The 20,262-nt window shown below is 37.5% G+C and overlaps 1 protein-coding gene across 1 annotated transcript in view; it reads left to right on the top strand.

Moving 5' to 3' along the window:
* Positions 1-20,262, top strand: part of MBOAT2 (membrane bound O-acyltransferase domain containing 2) — a 154,157-nt gene that overhangs the window by 30,218 nt on the left and 103,677 nt on the right. Inside the window, exon 2 of the mRNA XM_027840435.1 lies at positions 12,739-12,884. Within this exon, the coding sequence (XP_027696236.1) occupies positions 12,739-12,884 (146 nt within the window). The remainder of the gene's footprint in view (positions 1-12,738; positions 12,885-20,262) is intronic.

Genomic DNA, 20,262 nt, shown 5'->3' with positions numbered 1-20,262 from the left:
GCTTGAAATGCTCTAACTTGGAGTTTATGTTTGATCTAGAGGCCATAGAAAAGACACTGAGCTTTATTGGGTAGGGTATAGGACGTGGTCAGACCTTTGATTTGGGGAACATTCCTTTGGCAGCTTTGTGGAGTATGAATTGGAGAGAAGGAAGACAAGAGGCAGGGATGCCAATTAGGCAGTTGCAGTCAGCCCAGGGGTAGTGTTAATGGTTGCACTAGGATGATGGCTGTGTAGGTGGAGAGAAGGGGTTGAATGCTGGAGATGTTTTAGAGGTAGAAATGACAAGATTTGGCAACTGAATGGGTGCCAAGTTGAGTGAGAGTGAAAAGTAGAAGATGGTATAGAAATTGTGAACCTGGGTGCCTAAAAGGATGGTGGTCCCCATAACAGAAATAGGAAATTCAGTAGAAGGGCAGAGGTGTAGTTGTAGTTTTTGTTTTGTTTTTTTTATTTTGGTCAGGAGGGGAGAATAAGTTCCATTTTAGACATGTTGAACTTGAGACATGTAATACCTACTAAAAATGTCCAAAAGACAGTTGAAAATTTCTATCACTCAGGAGAGAGACTAGGGGGCTGGATATATAAATCTAGTAGTTTATTTGCACAGAGATCATAATTAAAATCATTGAACCTGATGAGTTACTCAAGAGAGATCCAGAAGGGAGAGAAAAAGGCCCAGGCTACAGCATTGGGGCACATTCACAATTGGGGGTATGATATATAGGATGAACAAGCAAAGAACATAGAGAATCACCAGTCAGACAGGTAGTGGAAAACCAAGAAATAATAGTCACAAAAATTCAGAGAAGTCATGAGGATCCAAGAGGAGAGTTTGGTCAGCAGTATCAAATACTAGAGAAGTTAAGACGAATGAATAAATTGAAAAGAACGTAGTATTAGAACCCAGATCAAGAAGAATGAGAAAAGACTATAAGATTTGATAATTGAGAGATCATTTATAACTTTGGAGAGAGAATAGTTGCAGTCAAGTGATGAGGTCAGAAGCAGAGTTGCAAAGGCATGCTTATGGCTGGGCTCCTAGAAACTTTCCTAGAGCCCAGCAGCTCATCCTCTAGAACAGGTGGCCATTAGCTTCTAACAGACCTCATGGCAGAGCAAAGATGCCAAAATATGTTCATGATTTGAATTTCTGACTCTCCTGAACCATCCTTCATATTTCAAAACATGTTATGTTAATATTTGTTCAGGGCGTTTTGTTAAGAACTTCATATACATATTATCTGTGAATTGGGCCAGTAGGCAATTAACAGAATTCTAGAGTAAATCTTAACACACTTGTATATAGTACTAAAGAAATGTTTTGATTATACACAATTTGTTTCACTTTGTCCACACGGGTCTCACTTAGATATAACCTCAGGGGTTGTGTCCTAATCTTTGTATCCTTTCAGCATTGTATGTAGTACTTTACTTTTAATATTTCATTGCTGATTATAACATATAAATAAATGTATATGTGTGTGTGTGTGTGTGTGTGTGTGTGTATATGTATGTATGTATTAGATTTTTGTGTGCCTAATACTGATGTGCTGGGCAAGTTCATCACCATATATATTTTATGTGTCTATACATGTATGTAGTTTGTTCATGTTGCTAATTATCTTTTGTGTTAGAATTCTATGTATGTCATGCAGATGTGCTATATATCAAGAACATTGATTTTGTTAAAATATTTTGCCACTTTGGCTGTTTAAATAAAGCTTGATCTGCTACTGTAGTTAACATGCTCCCATTGTTAGCAATGAGTTGAATACTAACAGAAGGACATTGATAAACTAAACTGCAGGGTGACCCCAGTGGAGACGAGTCATGAGGTAATGCCATATGAGAGTTGGAAAGAACTGGGGTTGTTCAGCTAGGAGAAAACATGGAGAATCATGCTACCTATCTTAAAGTTTTTGAAGGATTATCATGTAAATTAAGATAATTTTTTATCTGGCCCCAGAGGGAAGAAATAGTAATGAGTAGAAGTCTCAAAAAAGCAGATTTAGCTTGATATTAGGGTGGACTTTATAATAATGACAACTACTGTATCACAAAGTGGAATGGCTATTCTAGGAAGTGTGTTCCCTCTCACTTGAACTCTTCAAACATAAGGCTTGTCTGGCATATTATAGAGCTAATTTTTGTTCAGTTATGGGCTAGATTAGATGGTCTCTGAGAATTGATAGTCCTGATTTTTTGAACTGCTAGTTTTAATTTTAGTTTCCAAGAACAGTGTATAGAGAGATAAAATAAGTAATATTGACATGAATAATATAAATGTTGTGTGATACTATTGTAATGGTTAGTGATGGTACATTTCCTTTAATAAAGAAGGGACTAAAATCATAAGACTTTAGAGATAGAAAGAGATCTTAGGTTCCAGTCTTCTCATTTCAAAAGTGCTTATTTGAATATGTCTCTTAAAATGCCCTTTAAATTCATCGTCAATGTTACATATTTTCCTTTTCACTTCTGCTTCATAGAAACTCTTCCTCCCTTGAGTTTCATCTCCTGCATGAGGCCTGTCCTGTTCCTCCAGTTGTGAGTCCTTCCATGCAGAAATTATATTTATTTACTTCACATGTTTTATATTTCCTTATCTGTATTTATGCTGTTTTCCTCCCAATAGCATAGAGGCAGGCTCCTATAGGGCAGGGATTATTATTATTTTTTTCTTTGCATCCCCAGTGCCAAACTCAGTGCCTGGGACATAGTAAGAATTTAATAAATTCTTGTTTAATAAAATCTTGTTAAATGAATAAATGAAGATTTAATGAAAGGTTTATTTTATCATGAACCAAGGAAGCCATTTTATTGTGTTCTCCTAACTTTTCACAGTTGCTATCGTTAGTCTTCCATGTATAAGAAGACCTCAGTATATTTTTCCACAACTTTTTTTTTATCCAAATCTATGATTTTGTTACTTTGGAAAATCTTTCCACAAAGGCAAATATTGAGCTCATTTGCATATGTTTGTTTTAGAGGGTTTCTGAAAAGTGAGGAGCCCTTAAGTAACTGCCCAAGGTTTTAGAGCCAGTGTATGCCAGTAGCTGAATTTGTACTTGCATCATTATTCAATGAATAAAGTATCAGAGCTTATTGTGTGCCAGTTGGGCTACAGTGATGAGAGTGAGACAGCTCTGTCCCTGAGGGAGCTTACAGTCCAATAAGGAAAAAACAGGTTTAGAGGACTGATGGCCAGGGAAGGGAACTTTGGTATGGGCAGTCTGTGGGATTGTGAATGGAGGCTTAGAACAGTAGATTATCCCACCTTTCCCATAATAATAGTAGTATTGATTCAAGTGTTGTTTTGTGGAACAAGAGCAAAGAGGGAGGAGAGAGGTGCCTGGATTGTAGATCAGATGACAAGATGTCCATGTTGAGAATGTTCTGGTGGATGGGATGTCAAGCATGGTCTGCTGCCAACTAGATAGAATGGTGGATCAGGTAAGTTTTAACTTAACCATGAGTCAGTACAACACCGCCCTGTGGGAGAGTGCCAGAGCTGCAGGAATTAGCTCTGATGGGGTTAGTGGATGTGGTCTTTGGCTGCCTTGGTCAAGAAGGTCAACTCTCCCCAGTGAGGGGAGAAGGGGAACAGCCAGACAAGTGGCAAGATGCCATACTGGACTGGCCCTTTATGTCATGGTGGATGCTTGATTCTATCCACTCTGTCTCTCTACACAAATCATTGGTTAGTCCTTTATTTTGTCACTTAACTAATGTCTTCTAGCATTTGTTAGATTCCTATAAATCTTGGAGAAGTGACATTTCATAAAAAAGAAATACATCTTTTATTACCATTTCCTAAGGAAGTCTTAGCAATATAAATCATCTACCCAATAAAGAGACCAAATGAATTGTAGTAATTGCCTCAGCCAGCAGACATTGACCTTTTTGCCAATGAGAGAGAGAGAGAGAGAGAGAGAGAGAGAGATGGAAGCTAAGGGCACCACTAGTTTAGAACATAAATCCTTCTGCAAGGTTTTAAAAAGAGGTTGGTGAACATAATGGGCAATGTTGTTTCATCAGACCATCAGTAAACATTTATTAAGTGTGTTCTGTTTTACAGGCACTGTGCTAAGCTTTAGGATACAAAGAAAGTCAAAAGACAGTCCCTAATCTCAAATGAACTCTCATAGTCGAATGGGGGAGACAACATGCAAACACCTCTGTATAGACAGGACGCATCCAAAATAAATTGGAAGTAAACAGTAGAGGAAAGGCACTGGCATTAAGGGGTATCATAAAAGCTTCATATAGAAGGTAGGATTTGGAAGCTGAGACTTCAAGGAAGCCAGGAGGCAAAAATGAGGTGAGGGAGAATTCCAGGCATGGAAGAGAGCCAGTGAAAGTGTCCAGAGTTGGGAGAGGGAGCACCTTGTTTGTGAAACAGCAATAAAGTCATTTTTACTGGGCCACAGAGTAAGGTGGTAAGAAGACTGAAAAGGTTGTGAAGATCTTTGAAAGCCAGACAGGAATTTATGTTTGATTTGGGAGGTGATGGGGAACCACTGGAATTTACTGGATGGAGGGGAGTGACATGGTCAGACCTGCATTTTGGAAAATCACTTTGGAGGCTGAATAGGAGACAGATGGAGTGGGGAAAGCCTTGAGACAGGAAGATAAGTTAATAGGCTATTGTAATAATCCATACGTAAGGTGATGAGGACTTGTACTAGAGTGGTGGTAGTGTCAGAGGAGAGAAAGGGGCATACACTAGAGATGTTGCAAAGGTAGAATTGATAGGACATGGCAACTGGTGGGATATGAAGAATGGGAGGGAGAGTAAGGAGTCAAGGATAACACTTATGTTGTAAGCGGGATGACTAGTGGGATTAGGGGTTTTTTGGGGGAAAGAATGAGTTTAGTTTTGGACATGGTGAGTTTAAGATACATGGGAAACCCAGTTTGAGATGTCTATAGGCAGTTGGAAATGTAAGGTTGGAGGACTGGAGAGAGATTTGGGCTGGACAAGTAGATTTGAGAATTATTTGCATGGAGATTATTCAGTTATTGATAACTGAATTGATGAGAGCTGATGAGATTATTAAGGGAAACATGGTATATAGAGGGAAATGAAGCCCTGTGGACACCCAGAGTTAATGGGAGTGATGTGGATTAAGGAGACGGAGAAGAAATGGACAGATAGGCAGGAGGAGAGCCAGGAGAGAGTAGTAGCATAAAAACCTGGAAAGAATATCAAGGAGAAGAGGGGACTGACAGTGTCAAAGGTTGCAGAGAGGTCAAAAAGGATCAGGATTGAGAAAGGCTATTAGATTTGTCAATTAAGAGATCACTGGTAACTTTGAAGAGAGCAATTTCACTTGAATAATGAGGATAGTAGAAGCCAGACTCAAAAGAGTTAAGAAGAGAGTCAGCAAAGGAAATGGAGGCAGTGATTGTAGACAGCTTTCTCTGTTTTGGCCACAAAAGGGATAAAAGATGGGATATAATAGTGAGGATGGACAGATGGAATGAAGTTTGTTTTTGTTTTTGTTTTCTTTTTGTTTTTTGAAGATAAAGGACACATGGCCATATTTGTAGAGAGTAGGGAAGCAGCCAATAGACAGGGAGCCACTGAAGGTAATTGAAAGAGTGAGGATAAGAGGGGATTATTCTGGAGAAGAATTATGATTGGGTGGTAAATATGGATTGATAGAGCCTTAAAAAAGAGGTTACTGAGTGATGGTTACTAGAAGGTGAACTTGGAAGTGGTACTGGTTAGCATGGCATATTCCAACACCTCGCTCCCCCAGTCAGTGAGTTGGGAGGAATGAGTGAAAGTGCAACCATTTCTAGAAAGGGAGGCCAACAAGTCTGTGTCCTCAGGTTGGAGCTCTCAGTGAGAGCCAGAAGGCAGAAGGACAAGGTTAAGTGAAAGATTTAAAATGAAAGCAGATTTGCTTCTTATGGAGCAAACCCTCCTGAGGGCACATTGGAAGGAGTCAGTAGCTTTATAGTCAGACAGGGTTGGGGTGGAGAGGATTGGACTTGGAGTTGGACAGATCTGGATTCCAAGTCAGCATTATGTGCTTAGCAGCTTCTTGAGAGCAAGGAGCATTTCATATCTGTCTTTCTGTCCTCAGTGCCTAGTATAATACCTGCTGTAAAAATGCTTTTTAATTGATTGTGTTATCCTGGGCAAGAATATGAACTTCTCTAGGTGATTGTTGGTATCAAGATTATATTTGTAAAATTTTTTTGAAACCATAAAGCACTATATAAATATGAACTTTTACTGCCCTAGATTAGTCGGTGCCTATTTTACTCTCTTTTGGATCTCGATTCTCTGATTTTTGGAAGCTCCTGTGCCTTTGGCACTCCTCACCCTTCCCTGCCATTGTCACATCTGAGGTAACAGCCATACTTGTGGGTCAGTGAACTCAGTGCATCTGTTAGAGGCCTACTTGTATGTTCCAACTTCTTCCTTGCTTTTGTGACCCTGTCACATCCCAGAGGAGTGGTATACTGGAATACAAAATTACACTTAGGAAAAAAAATCTTTTATACCAGTGATTCTAAATGTGTGGGGGCAGGGAATGAGAGGAGGCTGTGCGGTTATGGCAGGGGGTTCTGGAATCCATACGTAGCAATCAGGTTGCTCTGGCCAGCAAGACTTGCAAAGTTAGACACTGAATCCACATGCTTGAGGAATTTACCTTACCTCCCTTTGTGCAGTTGGGGCTTCCTCAATATCTTTCTTTACTTTTGAAGTCACTGGCCTTTAAGACCCAGGAAAAGGATGAACGGCTGCTCATCTCAGCTCACACACCTGCCTCTGACACAGTACTTGCCACACTGATCCAAATTATCTTTGGGGATTGTTCTCTTTCTCTCTAGGCAATCCTAAAAATGAATTAATAGTCTCTCCTCTATTAAACTTAGGATAGTTAACACTGGCAGAATCCAAATTGAGTTCACAAAACCTCAGTGATTTAGGACTCTGCTCGTTTGAGGTCTAGTTTCTCCCTTCCTTTTTAGCCTCTCTTCTTGCATTCAAATTAGTAGAATTGGACTAGTTAGCTCTCTAGAGTTAATATGATTTCTAATGCACAGTAAAAAAAAATACTGCTTAAAGAGATAATGGTTCTAAATGCCAACAAGTGCCAGCCCCTGGGTTGTCCCTTCTGCATTGTGTGTCTCTGGGAGTGGATAAAAGTGGGGAGGTAGTAAAATGTGAGTGGAGAACTCAATCCTCAAGAAGAATGACACTATCTCTACCATTCCTGACTTCCAACTTTATCACTTTTGGACCCTTTTTATTTTATATATACATAACATGTACTTATACAAAATATGCCTATCTCATATATATGTACACATATACATATATGTGTGTATGTATATGTGTGTGTATACACACACACACACACACTCACTCATATATATTGAATCATAATTGTGGAGCTCAAAGGGACCTTATTGAAGCCATCTAGACCAACCCCTTCATTCTACAAATGAGGAAACTATGAGTCATTGTCTTGCCTAAGGTCATACAAGTAGTAAGCAGTTTAAGTGGGATTTAATCCTAGTTCCTTTGATTCCAGAGTCTGTGCTTTTTTCCTGCTACACAGCCTACATTTTCCTGTCATCTCTGTTATGTTCTCCTGAGCCTGTGTACTTGGTTTAAATGTACCAACTGGTAGTGTTACTCTTCTACATTTTTATTTATTTTTCTAAGTAGTAAGAGTAGTTAGCACATCACATTATAGAGGGTAGCTCTGTAGATTTCCCCCTTTGTTGTTTTTGTTGTAGTTTATTTTTATATACAAGTAGCATTACTCTAGAGAGTTATAGGTTGTGAGTCTGAGTTCCAAACTCACGTCTCCAACTGTCTTTTGGACATTTTGAACTGGTGGTGCCATAGGAATCTTCTGTATGGGAGATGTTATGAGGTAGAAACTAGATTTAGGAATAGTTTGGATACATGGGGTGAGTAAGAATGGAGAAGTAGAAATTGACACTATAGTTACAAACCCAGGGGATCAGGAGGCTGTTCATTCCATACAAGAAATGCCTCCTCACTTCTACCTCTGGAATATGTCTGCCTTTTTTGATTCAGTTTAAATGCCAGCCTCTATAGGCCCTCCCAGCCCCTGGCGCCTTTGTTAGCCTAGCCTTCCTCTCTAAGGTTATCTTCCTTCTGCTCTGCATATATCTTGTAAATACTTATTTACATGTTGTCTTACCCATTCACATACAAGCTTCTTGAGGACAGGAAATTATTTTTTGTGGGTTTTTTTTTTGACTTAAAGTGCCTGACACATAATTGGCACCTAATAAGTGCTTTCTAATTGATTAAAAAAGTTCTGTTGTGTGTTTGGCTTTGTCTTTTAAACCGAATTGGTTTCCTGTAGCTGTTCTAGTGCTATGCAGTGGTAGTTATTAGAAGTTACAAAATAAGAGTTGGAAGTAATTTGTCTTTAAACAAGCAATACAAGTGTATATTCAGAGTGGGATTAGGGCCTCGAAGATAAAGCTGCTTAATAGTTAATTTTGTCACTTTATTTCCCCCAATCAATCCAGTATTTAGTTCCATTTATTTTAAGTTGGTGAATATTTTGGTGAATTTGTTCACAAATATCCATTCCTAGAATTACAACTTGGGCAGTTTTCAGTGAAAATATTTTTTAAATCTCTTGTGTTTCATATGAGATCTGAAAAGGGCAGAATACAGTCTGACTTCACGCTCAATATGAGTCAGCAGTGTGATGTGCCAGCCGGAATAACTAATTCCATCTTGGGCTGAATTAAGAGGGGCATAGCTTCCAGTGATAGTCTCGCTGTGATAGGCTTTCTTGAGACCTTATCAAGCATATCAGGTTCAGTTTTGGGCACCACAGTTAAGAAGAATAAACTGAGAATGCCTAGAGGAAGCCAACCAGAATGGTGAAGGGTCTTGAGCCCATGTCATATGTGGATTGGTTAAAAGAACTGGTCATGTTTATTCTGGAGAAGACTGGAGGGGATCATTAGCTGTCTTCAAGGATTTGAAGGGCTATCATGTGGAAGAAGTACTAGATTTAATCTCTTTGGCCCTAGGGGCCAGAACCAGGAGCAATGTGTGGAAGTTGCAAACATAAAACATTTAGGCTTGATGTCAGGAAAAACTTCCTATCAATTAGATTTGTCCAGAAGTAAAATAGCCTGCCTCAGGAGATGGTAGGTTGCCCTTCTTTGGAGGTCTTCAAGCAGAAATCAGATGACCTCATGTCAGGGTCTGTTACAGTACGAATTTCTGTCATTTACTCATTGAGCTACAGGGATTCTGAGGTCCCTTCTGCCTATCAAATTCTGTGATTCTATAATTTTAAAAACACAGAGTGTAGCAGGTAGTCCTTGTCCTCTAGGTACTTTAATTCTCCTGGAATGGTCTATTTTCTTAAGCGCCATCTTAAATTGGTTTGAGGATGAACTTTTAAATAAGATAGTCCAGGTGTTTGATGAGTAAGAAGAGTAGTGGTAACATTTTTTGTTGTTGTGGAAGATTGGCTTCTATTAATGGAGTCTAAGACTTGCCTTAGGTTATTTGACTGATATATCACACTCTTGATTCATTGGAACTTGCAATAAACTAACACTCTAAAACTCCTAATTTTCTTTCACATGAACTGTTGTTTAGTCATGTGATTTTAAATTTAACTCTATATTTTGAACCCTGCTTCTGTTAGCCAGGCAGCATGGACTTAGAGTCAGGAAGACCTGGGTTCAAATCCTATTTCTCAGAGTTACTAGCTGTGTTATTATTTAACAAGGAAAAGTCATTTAACTTCTGTGAACCTTGAGTTCCTTTTCTGTAAAATGGGGATACTAATGCCAACTACTTACTATTAAAGGATTAATATGAAGGCAGATTGGGATGTCTAAAGTGTTTTGCACACATTAAAGCACTATATAAATGTTTTGTATTATTTTAATTTTTTAGCTAGTTTGCTAGATATCACTTCCAACTTTCTACAGTTTACAAATTTTCTCAGCATTTCTTCAGTATTTATCAAAGTCATTATTAATGTTGAAAAGGACAGACACCTGTGGTATAATATCATGAGAGACCTTTCAAGTTGATGCCAAAGGGGCTATGTGGTACAATAGAGAGCATATTGGTGCTGAAGTTAGGTTTGAATCCTGGTCCCTCCACTTCCTTCAGTTTTACTTTGGATAAATTATCTTCTGTGTTTCAGTTTCCTCAGCTGTAAAATGAGGGAATTGGCCTTGATGACCTTTAAATCAGTCAATCAACAAACATTTATTAAGAGTCCACTCTGTGCCAGGCACTGAGTGCTGGGCAGGGGATTCAAGCACAGATAATGAAAATCTCTCAGGAGCTGAAATCTCTGATCCTGTGTGTCTAATGTTGCTTGGCAATGGCTATTCATCAAGTAAATTCTCTTGTTTGCAAGAATATTGTGAGAGACTGTCAAATGCCTTTTTAGAAACCTAGATGTTTTCTATCTTTGTAATTCATTCTAGTACCTTAAGCAGTGATTCAGAAAATATTTTACTTTTTGAATTCTATGAAACCTCATTTCCCATGTCTTCTTTTCTTGTTCATAATCACAACCTTTAACTAGAAGAAATGAATAACATTTCTGCTTCCAAATTCTGTTTTTTTCCCCCTACAACTTCAGTCATCAGGGATACATTTTAGGTTTTTTTCCTTAAAGTATCATTGATTCCCACATTAACCAATAGAAATGGTAGGTGCTTTTAATGAGTCTTGGAAGACTCTAATCTCAGTACATATTCTATGAACACAGCAGCCCTCTAAACTAGCCATGTCAGATATTTATGGGACTTCTTCTGTGTTCTTACCAGGAGTCACCAACAACCACTACATCTATTTTCTTCTTGGATTTAATAATGGGATTCTTCATCCTAAAAGCATCTGTGAGCTATTTTTATTCCATGGAACAAGAAATTTGCTGCATTAGATCCATATTAGTTATAATGATTCTGAGGATTTTTAATCCTTTCTTTCTTACTTTCTGTCACATTGTTTCGTGATTTCCATTTGATATCTTCTTGACATTGATTTTGAGTCTTTTTACTCAAAACATGTTTTTTTTTATCTTCTTTGCCTACGTCTATCCTCCTCTTTAGATCTAAAAGCTTATATTTTCTAGTATATGGAGAGATATTTATCATAAACCTTTCACCCTTTTCCCCAAGCAGGTCATTTTGCATTCATAATATACAACTGACGAGTACAACAGTACAAATCAGGTTGCTGGACCATTTCTTTCTATTTACATACCTTCTGGAACTATAGTCATTTATACCACCTTAAATAACTTAACTGTTTGTAGCCATTGGATTCCTACTCATTTGGTCAGTCAATCAACAAACATTTTTTAAGTGTCCACTCTGTGCTAGGCACTGAGTGCTAGGTAGTAGGGATACAAACACAAAGAATGAAATAATCTCTCAGGAATTGAAATCTCTGATCATATGTGTCTAATGTTCCTTGGCTCTGGTTATTCACCAAGTGTATTCTCTTGTCTGCAACAATATTGCAAGAGACTTTGTCAGATGCCTTTCAGAAACCTAGATGTATCTATCTTTGTAATTCATTCTGGTACCTTAAACTCAAGGGTAGCCTAAGGGCAGAGATTCTTAACTTTTTTTGTGTCTTGGACCCCTTTGGCAGTCTGGTGAAACCTATTAACCCCTTCTCAGAATAACACTTTAAAATGAATAAAATAAAATACATAGGATTAAGGAAAACAATTATATTGAAATACAGTTATCAAACTATTTTGAAAAGTTCAAAGACCCCTAGGTTAAGAACTCCTGTTTTTGAGAATTCTGTTTTTAAATTGGCTTATCTTGTGTTCTCCCTTACCTTGCTGCTTCTTTCTAGCCTCAGCAGCTATTGGTGGCAGATTTAAAATGTGACTTTGGTTGACACAGAAAATAATAAGTAACGTTTTTCTTGCTAAAACCATTATTCATCTGCTTATGAGCAATTTGCAATAGGTATTTTTAAAATTGTTTTTTAAATAAAGGAAAATTAGTGTCATTCTAAATTTTTATTCCATTTAGAAATAATACATATGTAGTGATATGTATAGCCCAAAGGGAGAAAGTAAATTTATATATTAGTCTTGTGATTAAGATGTCTTACCACCCAGAACATTACTTTCCTTTTCCCTCTTCTGTTATGATATAGTCTAGTAGAGGCCCATCACACAAGACAGATTGAGGGGCTCGTCACCACCAGGTTGGCTGCAAAGAGATGAATTTTTTAGCCACTTTCAGCAACTCTCAAAGATCATCTAAAATTATAGAATGGTTGTGAACTAAATCAATAGTGGGAAGGCCCCTATATTGATGACTTCAGTACTTCAGGAATTTATGCTATTAACATACATATGTATTTATTTCTGAAGATCAAGAAGTCTAGTTACTAATATGCATTGAAGAAACTAATGAACTTGGTTTATATACTAATGATTTAAAAATAAATTTGAGAATGAAGTCACAGTTTAAGCATTCTTAAGCATACTTTTGACTCACAAAACAGTCCCTGAGAATACCACAAAGCCTAGTTTTGCTTATTGTCTATTATCTGAGGATATGTGGTTTTTGCTGCCTCAGAACTAATACCTGTTATCTTCTTAGTTAACCCAACTTTCTGTGTTTCCATCATGAAGTTTTTAAATGTATTATGAAATTAATACAGATTTATGTTGCTAACATTAGTATTATATGTATTCTTTTCTACAGGTCAACTTTGTAGTGTGCCAACTCTTTGCCTTGCTAGCAGCTGTTTGGTTTCGAACTTACCTACATTCAAGCAAAACTAGCTCTTTTATAAGACATGTTGTTGCCACCCTTTTGGGCCTTTATCTTTCACTTTTTTGCTTTGGATGGTAAGTAGTTATTTTGATCATTTTAAATGGAAATGCATTTTTTGAGTGTTCTGATAATGCTGTCAGTATGTAGTTACAATAATTAATGTATTTTAAACAACAGTGGTAGTTTGTTGGAGTATTAATTCCTCTCTTATATAGTTTTTTTCTATTAATCAGCTTACATATTTTGTTTTAAAATTTTATTAAAAGTGAGAAAAAATATAGTAGTACTCCATGGATATGTGATCTCACTGTTGTGGGTATTCCTTCTACAGTGTAGATCACAACTACCCCATGTTTGCCTCTCTTATCTGTGTCCTCCCATATGTTCTCCATGTGGGATTCAACACTCATGCCATTCTCCTGTTGTTTTGAAATTGCAGACATGCCAGTGGAATCAGTCAGCTAGAACTTATTAAGTGCTTACTCCATGCTAGGCACTGTGCTTATGCTTAGAGGATACAAACAAAGGGGAAAAAGTCTCTGCTATCAAGGATCTTACAGTCTAATGGTGGAGACAACATCTGAACAACAAATAAGATATGTACAGGATAAATTGGGGTAATCTCAGAGGATAGGCATTGACATAAAGGAGGACTGGGGAAAGCTTCTACCATAAGATGGGGACTTTAGCTGAGACTTGAATGAAGCCAGGTGGCAAGAGATGAGGAAGGAGAGAATTCCAAGCATGAAGGAAAACAAGTGAAAAAAATCAGAGTGGGAGATGAGAGTGTCATGTGCTTGGGACAATGAGGAGTTCAGTATCACTGAACTGCACAGTAAGTGGAGGCGGGGAGTTAGGTGTCAGAAGAATGGAAAGGTAGGAAGGGGCCAGGTTTTGAAGGGATTTGATAGCCAGACAGAGGATTTTGTGTTTGATCCTGGGGATAATAGGGAACCTCTGAAGTTTATTGAATAAGGAAGTAAAATGGTTAAGGCTATATGTGAAGATGAATTTGACAGCTGAGTAGAGGATAGATGGGGAGGCCAGCCATTAGGCTGTAATAATAGCCCAGGCTAGGGTTAATGAAACCCCGCAAAAGGGTAATGGCAGTGTCAGAGAAGAAAAGAGAAAATATATATGAGAAATGTTACAATGGTAGAATCGACAGGACTTGGCAACTGATTGGACATGGCTGGTGAGCACAAGTGAAGAGTTGGTAATGGCACCTAGATTGTGACTGGGTGATTGGGAGGATGAGATATCCTTTATAGAAAAGGAGAATTAGGAAGAGGTTTTTTTGGGGGGTAGGTGGGAGAGAAGATAATAAGTTCAGTTTTGGGCATGTTGAATTTAAGATGTATCTGTGACATCTTTGAGATATCTAAAAGGCAGCTGAGATGTGAAATTGGAGGTTAGGAGAGAAGTTAGAATTAGAGCAGTAGATATGAGAATCATTTGCGTAGAGATAACAATTGTGAAACCATGGGAGCTGATAGATTACCAAGTGAAGGTAATAGAGGGAGAAAAGAGAAGAGGGCCCAGGACAGAGCCCTGGAGGACCCCTACTCTTAGTAGGTGTGATGTGGTTAAAGATGCAGCAGAGCAGTAAGATAGGTAGGAGAAGCAGGGGAGAGCAGTGCCTCAAAAACTTGGAGAGGAAAGAACATAAAGGGAAAGAGGGTGATCAACAGTTTCAAGAGCTGCAGAGTTCAATAGGATGAGGATTAAGAAAAGGCCATTAGATCCGGCAATGAAGAGATTATTCATAACTTTAGAAGACGAGTTTCAGTGGAACGATATTAGAAGCCAGATGTTAAAGAGTAAATAAGGATGAAAAGAAAAAAGTGGAGACATTGATTGTAGCCTGCCTTCTCAAGGAGTTTGGCCACAAAAGGGAGGAGACACATAGAGCAATAGCTACTGGGGATGGATGGATCAAGTGACAGTTTTTTGAGGTTGGGGGAGACATTGGAATATTTGTAGATAGTAGGGAAGCAGCCAACAGACAGGAAGAGATTGACTATTAGTGAGAGAGTTTGGGATAAAAGAAGGGTCAGCCGACTGGAGAAGACAGGATGGAATGGGACCACTTATGTATGTAGAGAAGTTTGCCTTGGTGAGGAGAAAGGCTTTGTGTGAAATAGGAGTGAAGGAAGAGATAGTGGCAGAAGGCATCTCAGTGATGTGAGATGAGGAACAAGGAAGAAGAGGGAACCTCCTCACAGCAAATGGCCTCATTTTTTTTTCAGTTAAAATGAGGCAAAGAAAAAACCATTGAACTGAGTGGGATAGTCAATTGATTAAGAAGGTGTAAAAAGGATTGCCTTGCCACAGAGACTCAGTTGATATCATGTTGGATGAGTTTGTCACGTACCCGGGCAGCACAATTTACTGATTTTCTCCAGCTTTATTCAGCTGCTTATGAGTAGGTGAAATGGTAGTGGATGGACTTGAAAGAAGAGGACATGGCAGAGTTGAACTTGTTCCTGGGGGGGTCAAGATGGGGAAGAGAAGAGATTGTAGGTATTGCAAGAGTGATGACCTTGGAAAGAACAGAGAGATGGAAGGATTGGAGGCCATGGTCTGGATGAAGAACAGGGTTTAGAGTCTCAAGGCAAAGGAAGAGGTGGAATAACAACATAATGATTAGATAAAGGAATTTAAAAGTTTATGAACATGAATGTAGAACACTTGTGCTTGATGGCGAGATCAAGGATATGACTATCTCTGAGTAGCTGTGGTGGAGTGGAAGAATACAGGTCATGAGAAATGAGTAAGTTGAGGAATGGGAGGGGAGAATAAGGATATTTGAGAGAGCATCGGTATGTATTTGAAGATCTATGGTATGAGGGCAGGAATTGCGGAGGAGAAAAGAAGGTGAACCAGGCACTGAACTCTTAGGCAGGAAAGAGAATGTCCTCGAATTCCACAGAATCCTTTTAGGGTGATAAATGTTTATTGAATAAATTTCAAAGGGGAAGAAGTGACTGGGTGGTAGTGATAGAGGACAGAGCCTGGAAGTAGCAATGGGGAGCAAGGAGCAATCCAACCTCTCTTACCACAACCAGTGAGTCTGGATGAAGGAGTGAAGGTACAATTAGAACATGCTAGAAAGAGGAGCCATGAAAGCCATGTCATCAATGAGAAACAACATCTCAGTTCAAGAAGATGGAGGGAGTGGGAAAGAAAGAAAAGTTTAAGATAAAATAAGAGGTTGTTACCTATGGAGCAGGCATTCCAGATTATGCAGGCTACCTGTCACTCTCACTAAATAATTGACCCATCTTTATTCTGGTTATTTATTTGTCAGATAACATCCTTCATACTACTTCTTTTATTTAATTATTTGTTTATAGTGTTTTGCAACTCTGATCATACCCACCATATACCTGTCCATTGATTTTTGGATGATCTTCAACTTGAATTTTTCAGAGATTGTTTATAATCAACAGTGTTCAGCTACATAAAGCATCACCAGAATAATATTGGTATTAACAAGATGGGCTTTCATTTTAGGGAGAGACTTGGAGTCATTAAAAATTGTACAATTTCCAGAAGGTATTCCAACCCCATCTTCTTCTTCCTCTTGTTCAATTCTAGGCCAAGAAAATTTTCTCTTTAAAGTAATAATACAAGTGCTAATGAGCGTTCTCTGTCTTTCTGTATATCATAGTCTAAACATAGGCATTCTTCATTAACTTAGTTTTTCTTGTGTGGCTAGTTAGGTAGCACTTAAGAAAATGATTATAGAGTTCACTTAGAAGTTTCTGAAATAGTCTGGATTTTAATGTAATCATCACAATGCCATCTATAAACAGAAGCATTTGGAGGACCTCACAATCTGTAGATATAGATCAGGGTTCTTAACACTTTTTTGTGTCATGGATTCCTGTGGCAGTCAGTATAATGAAGCCTAATGGACCTCTTCTCAGAATAATGTTTTTAAATGTATTAAAAAAATACGTAGGATCACAAAGGAAACATTATATTGAAATACAGTTATCAAAATGTTTGTTTAAAAAAATTTTAGGTTAAGAATCCCTTTTTGATTTGGCCTCCATACTATACATCCTTTATAATGGCAGTGTACCCTTTTGGCAAGCATGTATCTCGTTCCATTATGCCTTACTTGATATTAATAGTTATAAATAAATGGAAAAAGGTATGGTGTCTAGTATTTATCAGATTTGTTGTAGCAGACTTAGGAGTTGGAAAGGTTCCTTGTTACTATATAATCTCAAAACTCAGTCTTAGAGTTTTTAAATTCTGAAAAGTTTTGAGAAGGAACAGAAAAAAATACAGGTTATAAAAGATGTAAATTTTCCTTTATAATTTTTTTTCTTTTTATGTAACATTTGCATCAAATCAAGTTTCTGTTGCATGAATTTTTGGTATAGTTGGTGGCCAAAAAGATTTTAAAATGGTATTGTTAAGTCTTTTTGATTGCGCTCTGTTGCTTTTTGTGAGAGTCTTCTTAGCTTCCAAAGAAAGTATTTTGAAAAAATAAATAAAAAGATATTTCTACTCCCTCTAGGTTTTTTTCTTTATTCTCTCACTACTTAAAGCTTTTGTCGTAAGAGATGCCTTTTCATAGGCAACCATAGAAATGATCATTAATATGATACTTCTGCCACTGACTAGAGCATTATCAAATTCAGAAAGGGTATTATTAGCAGAGTAGCAATGCACATAATCTCTCTTTAGATGGAGGATATTGAGTAAGAGTTGTTGCCATGTGAACAGGATTATGATTAAAATTACAAAACACTTTGGTACAGTAATTCATCTCTGGCAGTATCCATAAAGTCTTAAATTTTGATACAGTGCACTGTCATGAATTTTCTAAGAACTTCAAGCTGATTTGATGTTTTATTGTTCTGTTAATTACCATAGACGTGGAATTATGTGTCCCCTATTGAATGAACTGTTTGACATGAGAATTCTCTGAGATGAAAAAATACCCAACTTGATCTATATCTTGATAGCCCAGTTTCAACTGTATCTTTTCAGGTGTAGTTGAAGCCCAATATCTACATAACAGTGATAACCCCTACCTTTTTTTTTTTTGGACTGTTTTAGTATTTGTGTGTAGCCACTCCAAATATTTTGTTGAAGATCAGCAATGTGCTAATCAATGTGGATAGTGAATAGCTCTTATTCTTTGAGAGGATTGTGTTTTGAGCCACTTAAGTATAAATTTTGTTTGTCGTTCTCTGACTTTCCTCAGATCACTTTGGTTTAACTTCTGATAAACTTTCTTGGAATGATACATTCTTAGGGGGTATTGAATTTCTGTCAGCCATATTCTTCTGGGATTATTTTGTTTTGTTTACTGCTATTTAAAATTTAGATAACTTTTTTTTCTGAAAAATGTCATCATCAGAGGATTAGCTACCAAGCCGGTGATGACTATTTTATTTTTTGCAACAGCTTTTAAAGAATTTGCATTTAAGGCTCACCCCTTTTTGTTTGGCTACAATCTAATTTTGTAGCCCTGTATCACATTGCTTCCCTCCTTTGTACGTTGTTTCTTCTAGCCAAACTAGATTAATAACTGCTACCTAAAGTTAACATTCTATCTTCCAACTTTAGGGATTCACTGAGGTTGGCTGTTCCCCGTACCTAGAATGGATTCCCTCCTTATCTCTACCTTTCAGAATCCTTCTTGGCAAAGTTCAGGTGCTGCTGCCTCCTTGTAGCCTGCTTTCCCACTGTCCTCAGGGTTACAAAATTTTTCTTTTTTAAATTTACCTGGAGACAATGTACATAATTTTTCTTTTTTAAATTTACCTAGAGACAATGTAAATTTCTCCTTTTTCTTTATGACTTCCTACTTTGTATTATACTTAGCAGTTCTCCCCTTTACCCCTAGCCCATGCTGTATACTCTATGAAGCCACAGACTATAATATTTTATTTTTGTATTCCCACAGTGTCTCGAATCTAATTCAATATTTTGCTAAGATCACAGTTCTGTTAATGTGGATATTCCCTCCAGTAGTATGCGCCCAGTTCCTGAGTTTTATTATATTTGTCTTTGGTAGCACCTTTACATCTTGGATTCTTTAGCCTGTTTTTGTTTTCTAACACATTGGTCTTTTCGTGTCGTCATTATCACCACCATCAATTTAGAAAATGTATTCTGTGTATCAAGTTCTGGGCCAGGTGCTAAGGACACAACGAAAGGTAATCTTTTCTTTAGATTCATTGGTTCCTTCAAATTTGTTTTGAATATTTTTGTGCTTTTTTGCACAATTTTGGAGCCATGTGCAATAATTGGCATAATATTAATAAGATGTCTTAAGAGATGAAGATGTAGTAGTCATTTTAATACCATAGCTATCCAAACCATTTTTACAAAGCCTAATTTTAGAGTATGGATTCGAGGAAAGTGCTTGGCATTTCATTTTTTTCCTTTCTGAAGTCATACTTTGTTGCCTCATTATGGTATGGAAGTGACCTTGGGTTCTTGAAAACTATGCTAATGGAGTAAATTGTGTTAGGTTCTGCCAGGCTCTAAAGCATTGGATTAAGAACCCATGGATAGACTTTATCTTTGGTATCTGAGAACTACCTTAGGTAAATTCATTGAGTATCATCATAAGATTGATTGCAGGGTGATGGTTTGTGTGTGTGTGGTTTTTGTGTGTGTGTGTGTGTGTGTGTGTGTGTGTGAGAGAGAGAGTTTGACAGTAACTTGTGAACACAGTCTACTAAATTGTAGAATGATCTGAATCAGTAGAGAGAAGACTCACTAGTGAAATAAGATACTGAAGAAAAATCAGCAAATTTTAGTGTTAAGATGTTTTAGGAAATCACCCTTATCATGAGTGATAAAAGTAGACCCAGGCACTGAGGCCCAAGATTACATGTGAGGGTTACGTTACTTTTAGCATTTGGATTTTTGGATCCACACCACACCTCATACGGCAAGATTTTTATCAAAGTGAAATCAAGTTAAAAAGAATATAAAGGGCAACCCTTCAGGGGAAACATAGAAAGTGAACCGAATTGTCTTCGTAGAAGTGGAGAGGAATGGTTTGCCTTTATAATAGTGACAATGTTTATGGATGGATCATATGTCTATTAATATCAGGTCTTTTTTAGCCCATCTGTTGCCACCCAGACTCATTGCCCAGAAGGACAAAGTCATTACTCTAGATTGATTCACTGCTTTTCAGGTGTCCCTGCTAGTAATACACTTTTATTTAGGAAATGGAAAAAGTTTGAAGTACAATTAAGTATAATAAAGTTCTAAGGAAGAGGAGAAAAGTTATCACTGATTGATAGATGTATAGATGTATAATTTAAATGGTTTATGATTGTGACAATTATAAAAGACAAAGTTCTCTTTTATGTAAATAGTATTTTATTTTTTTCCAATTATATATAAAGATAATTTTCAATATTCATTTTTTATAATTCTGAGTTCCAAATTTTTCTCCTTCCTTCC

The sequence above is a fragment of the Vombatus ursinus genome, unplaced genomic scaffold (genome assembly GCF_900497805.2).
Source record: "Vombatus ursinus unplaced genomic scaffold, bare-nosed wombat genome assembly UNPS02014841.1, whole genome shotgun sequence".
Classification (NCBI taxonomy): Eukaryota; Metazoa; Chordata; class Mammalia; order Diprotodontia; family Vombatidae; genus Vombatus; species Vombatus ursinus.
The sequence above is the reverse complement of the archived record's forward strand: the minus strand, read 5'-3'. Positions and strand labels throughout refer to the sequence as shown.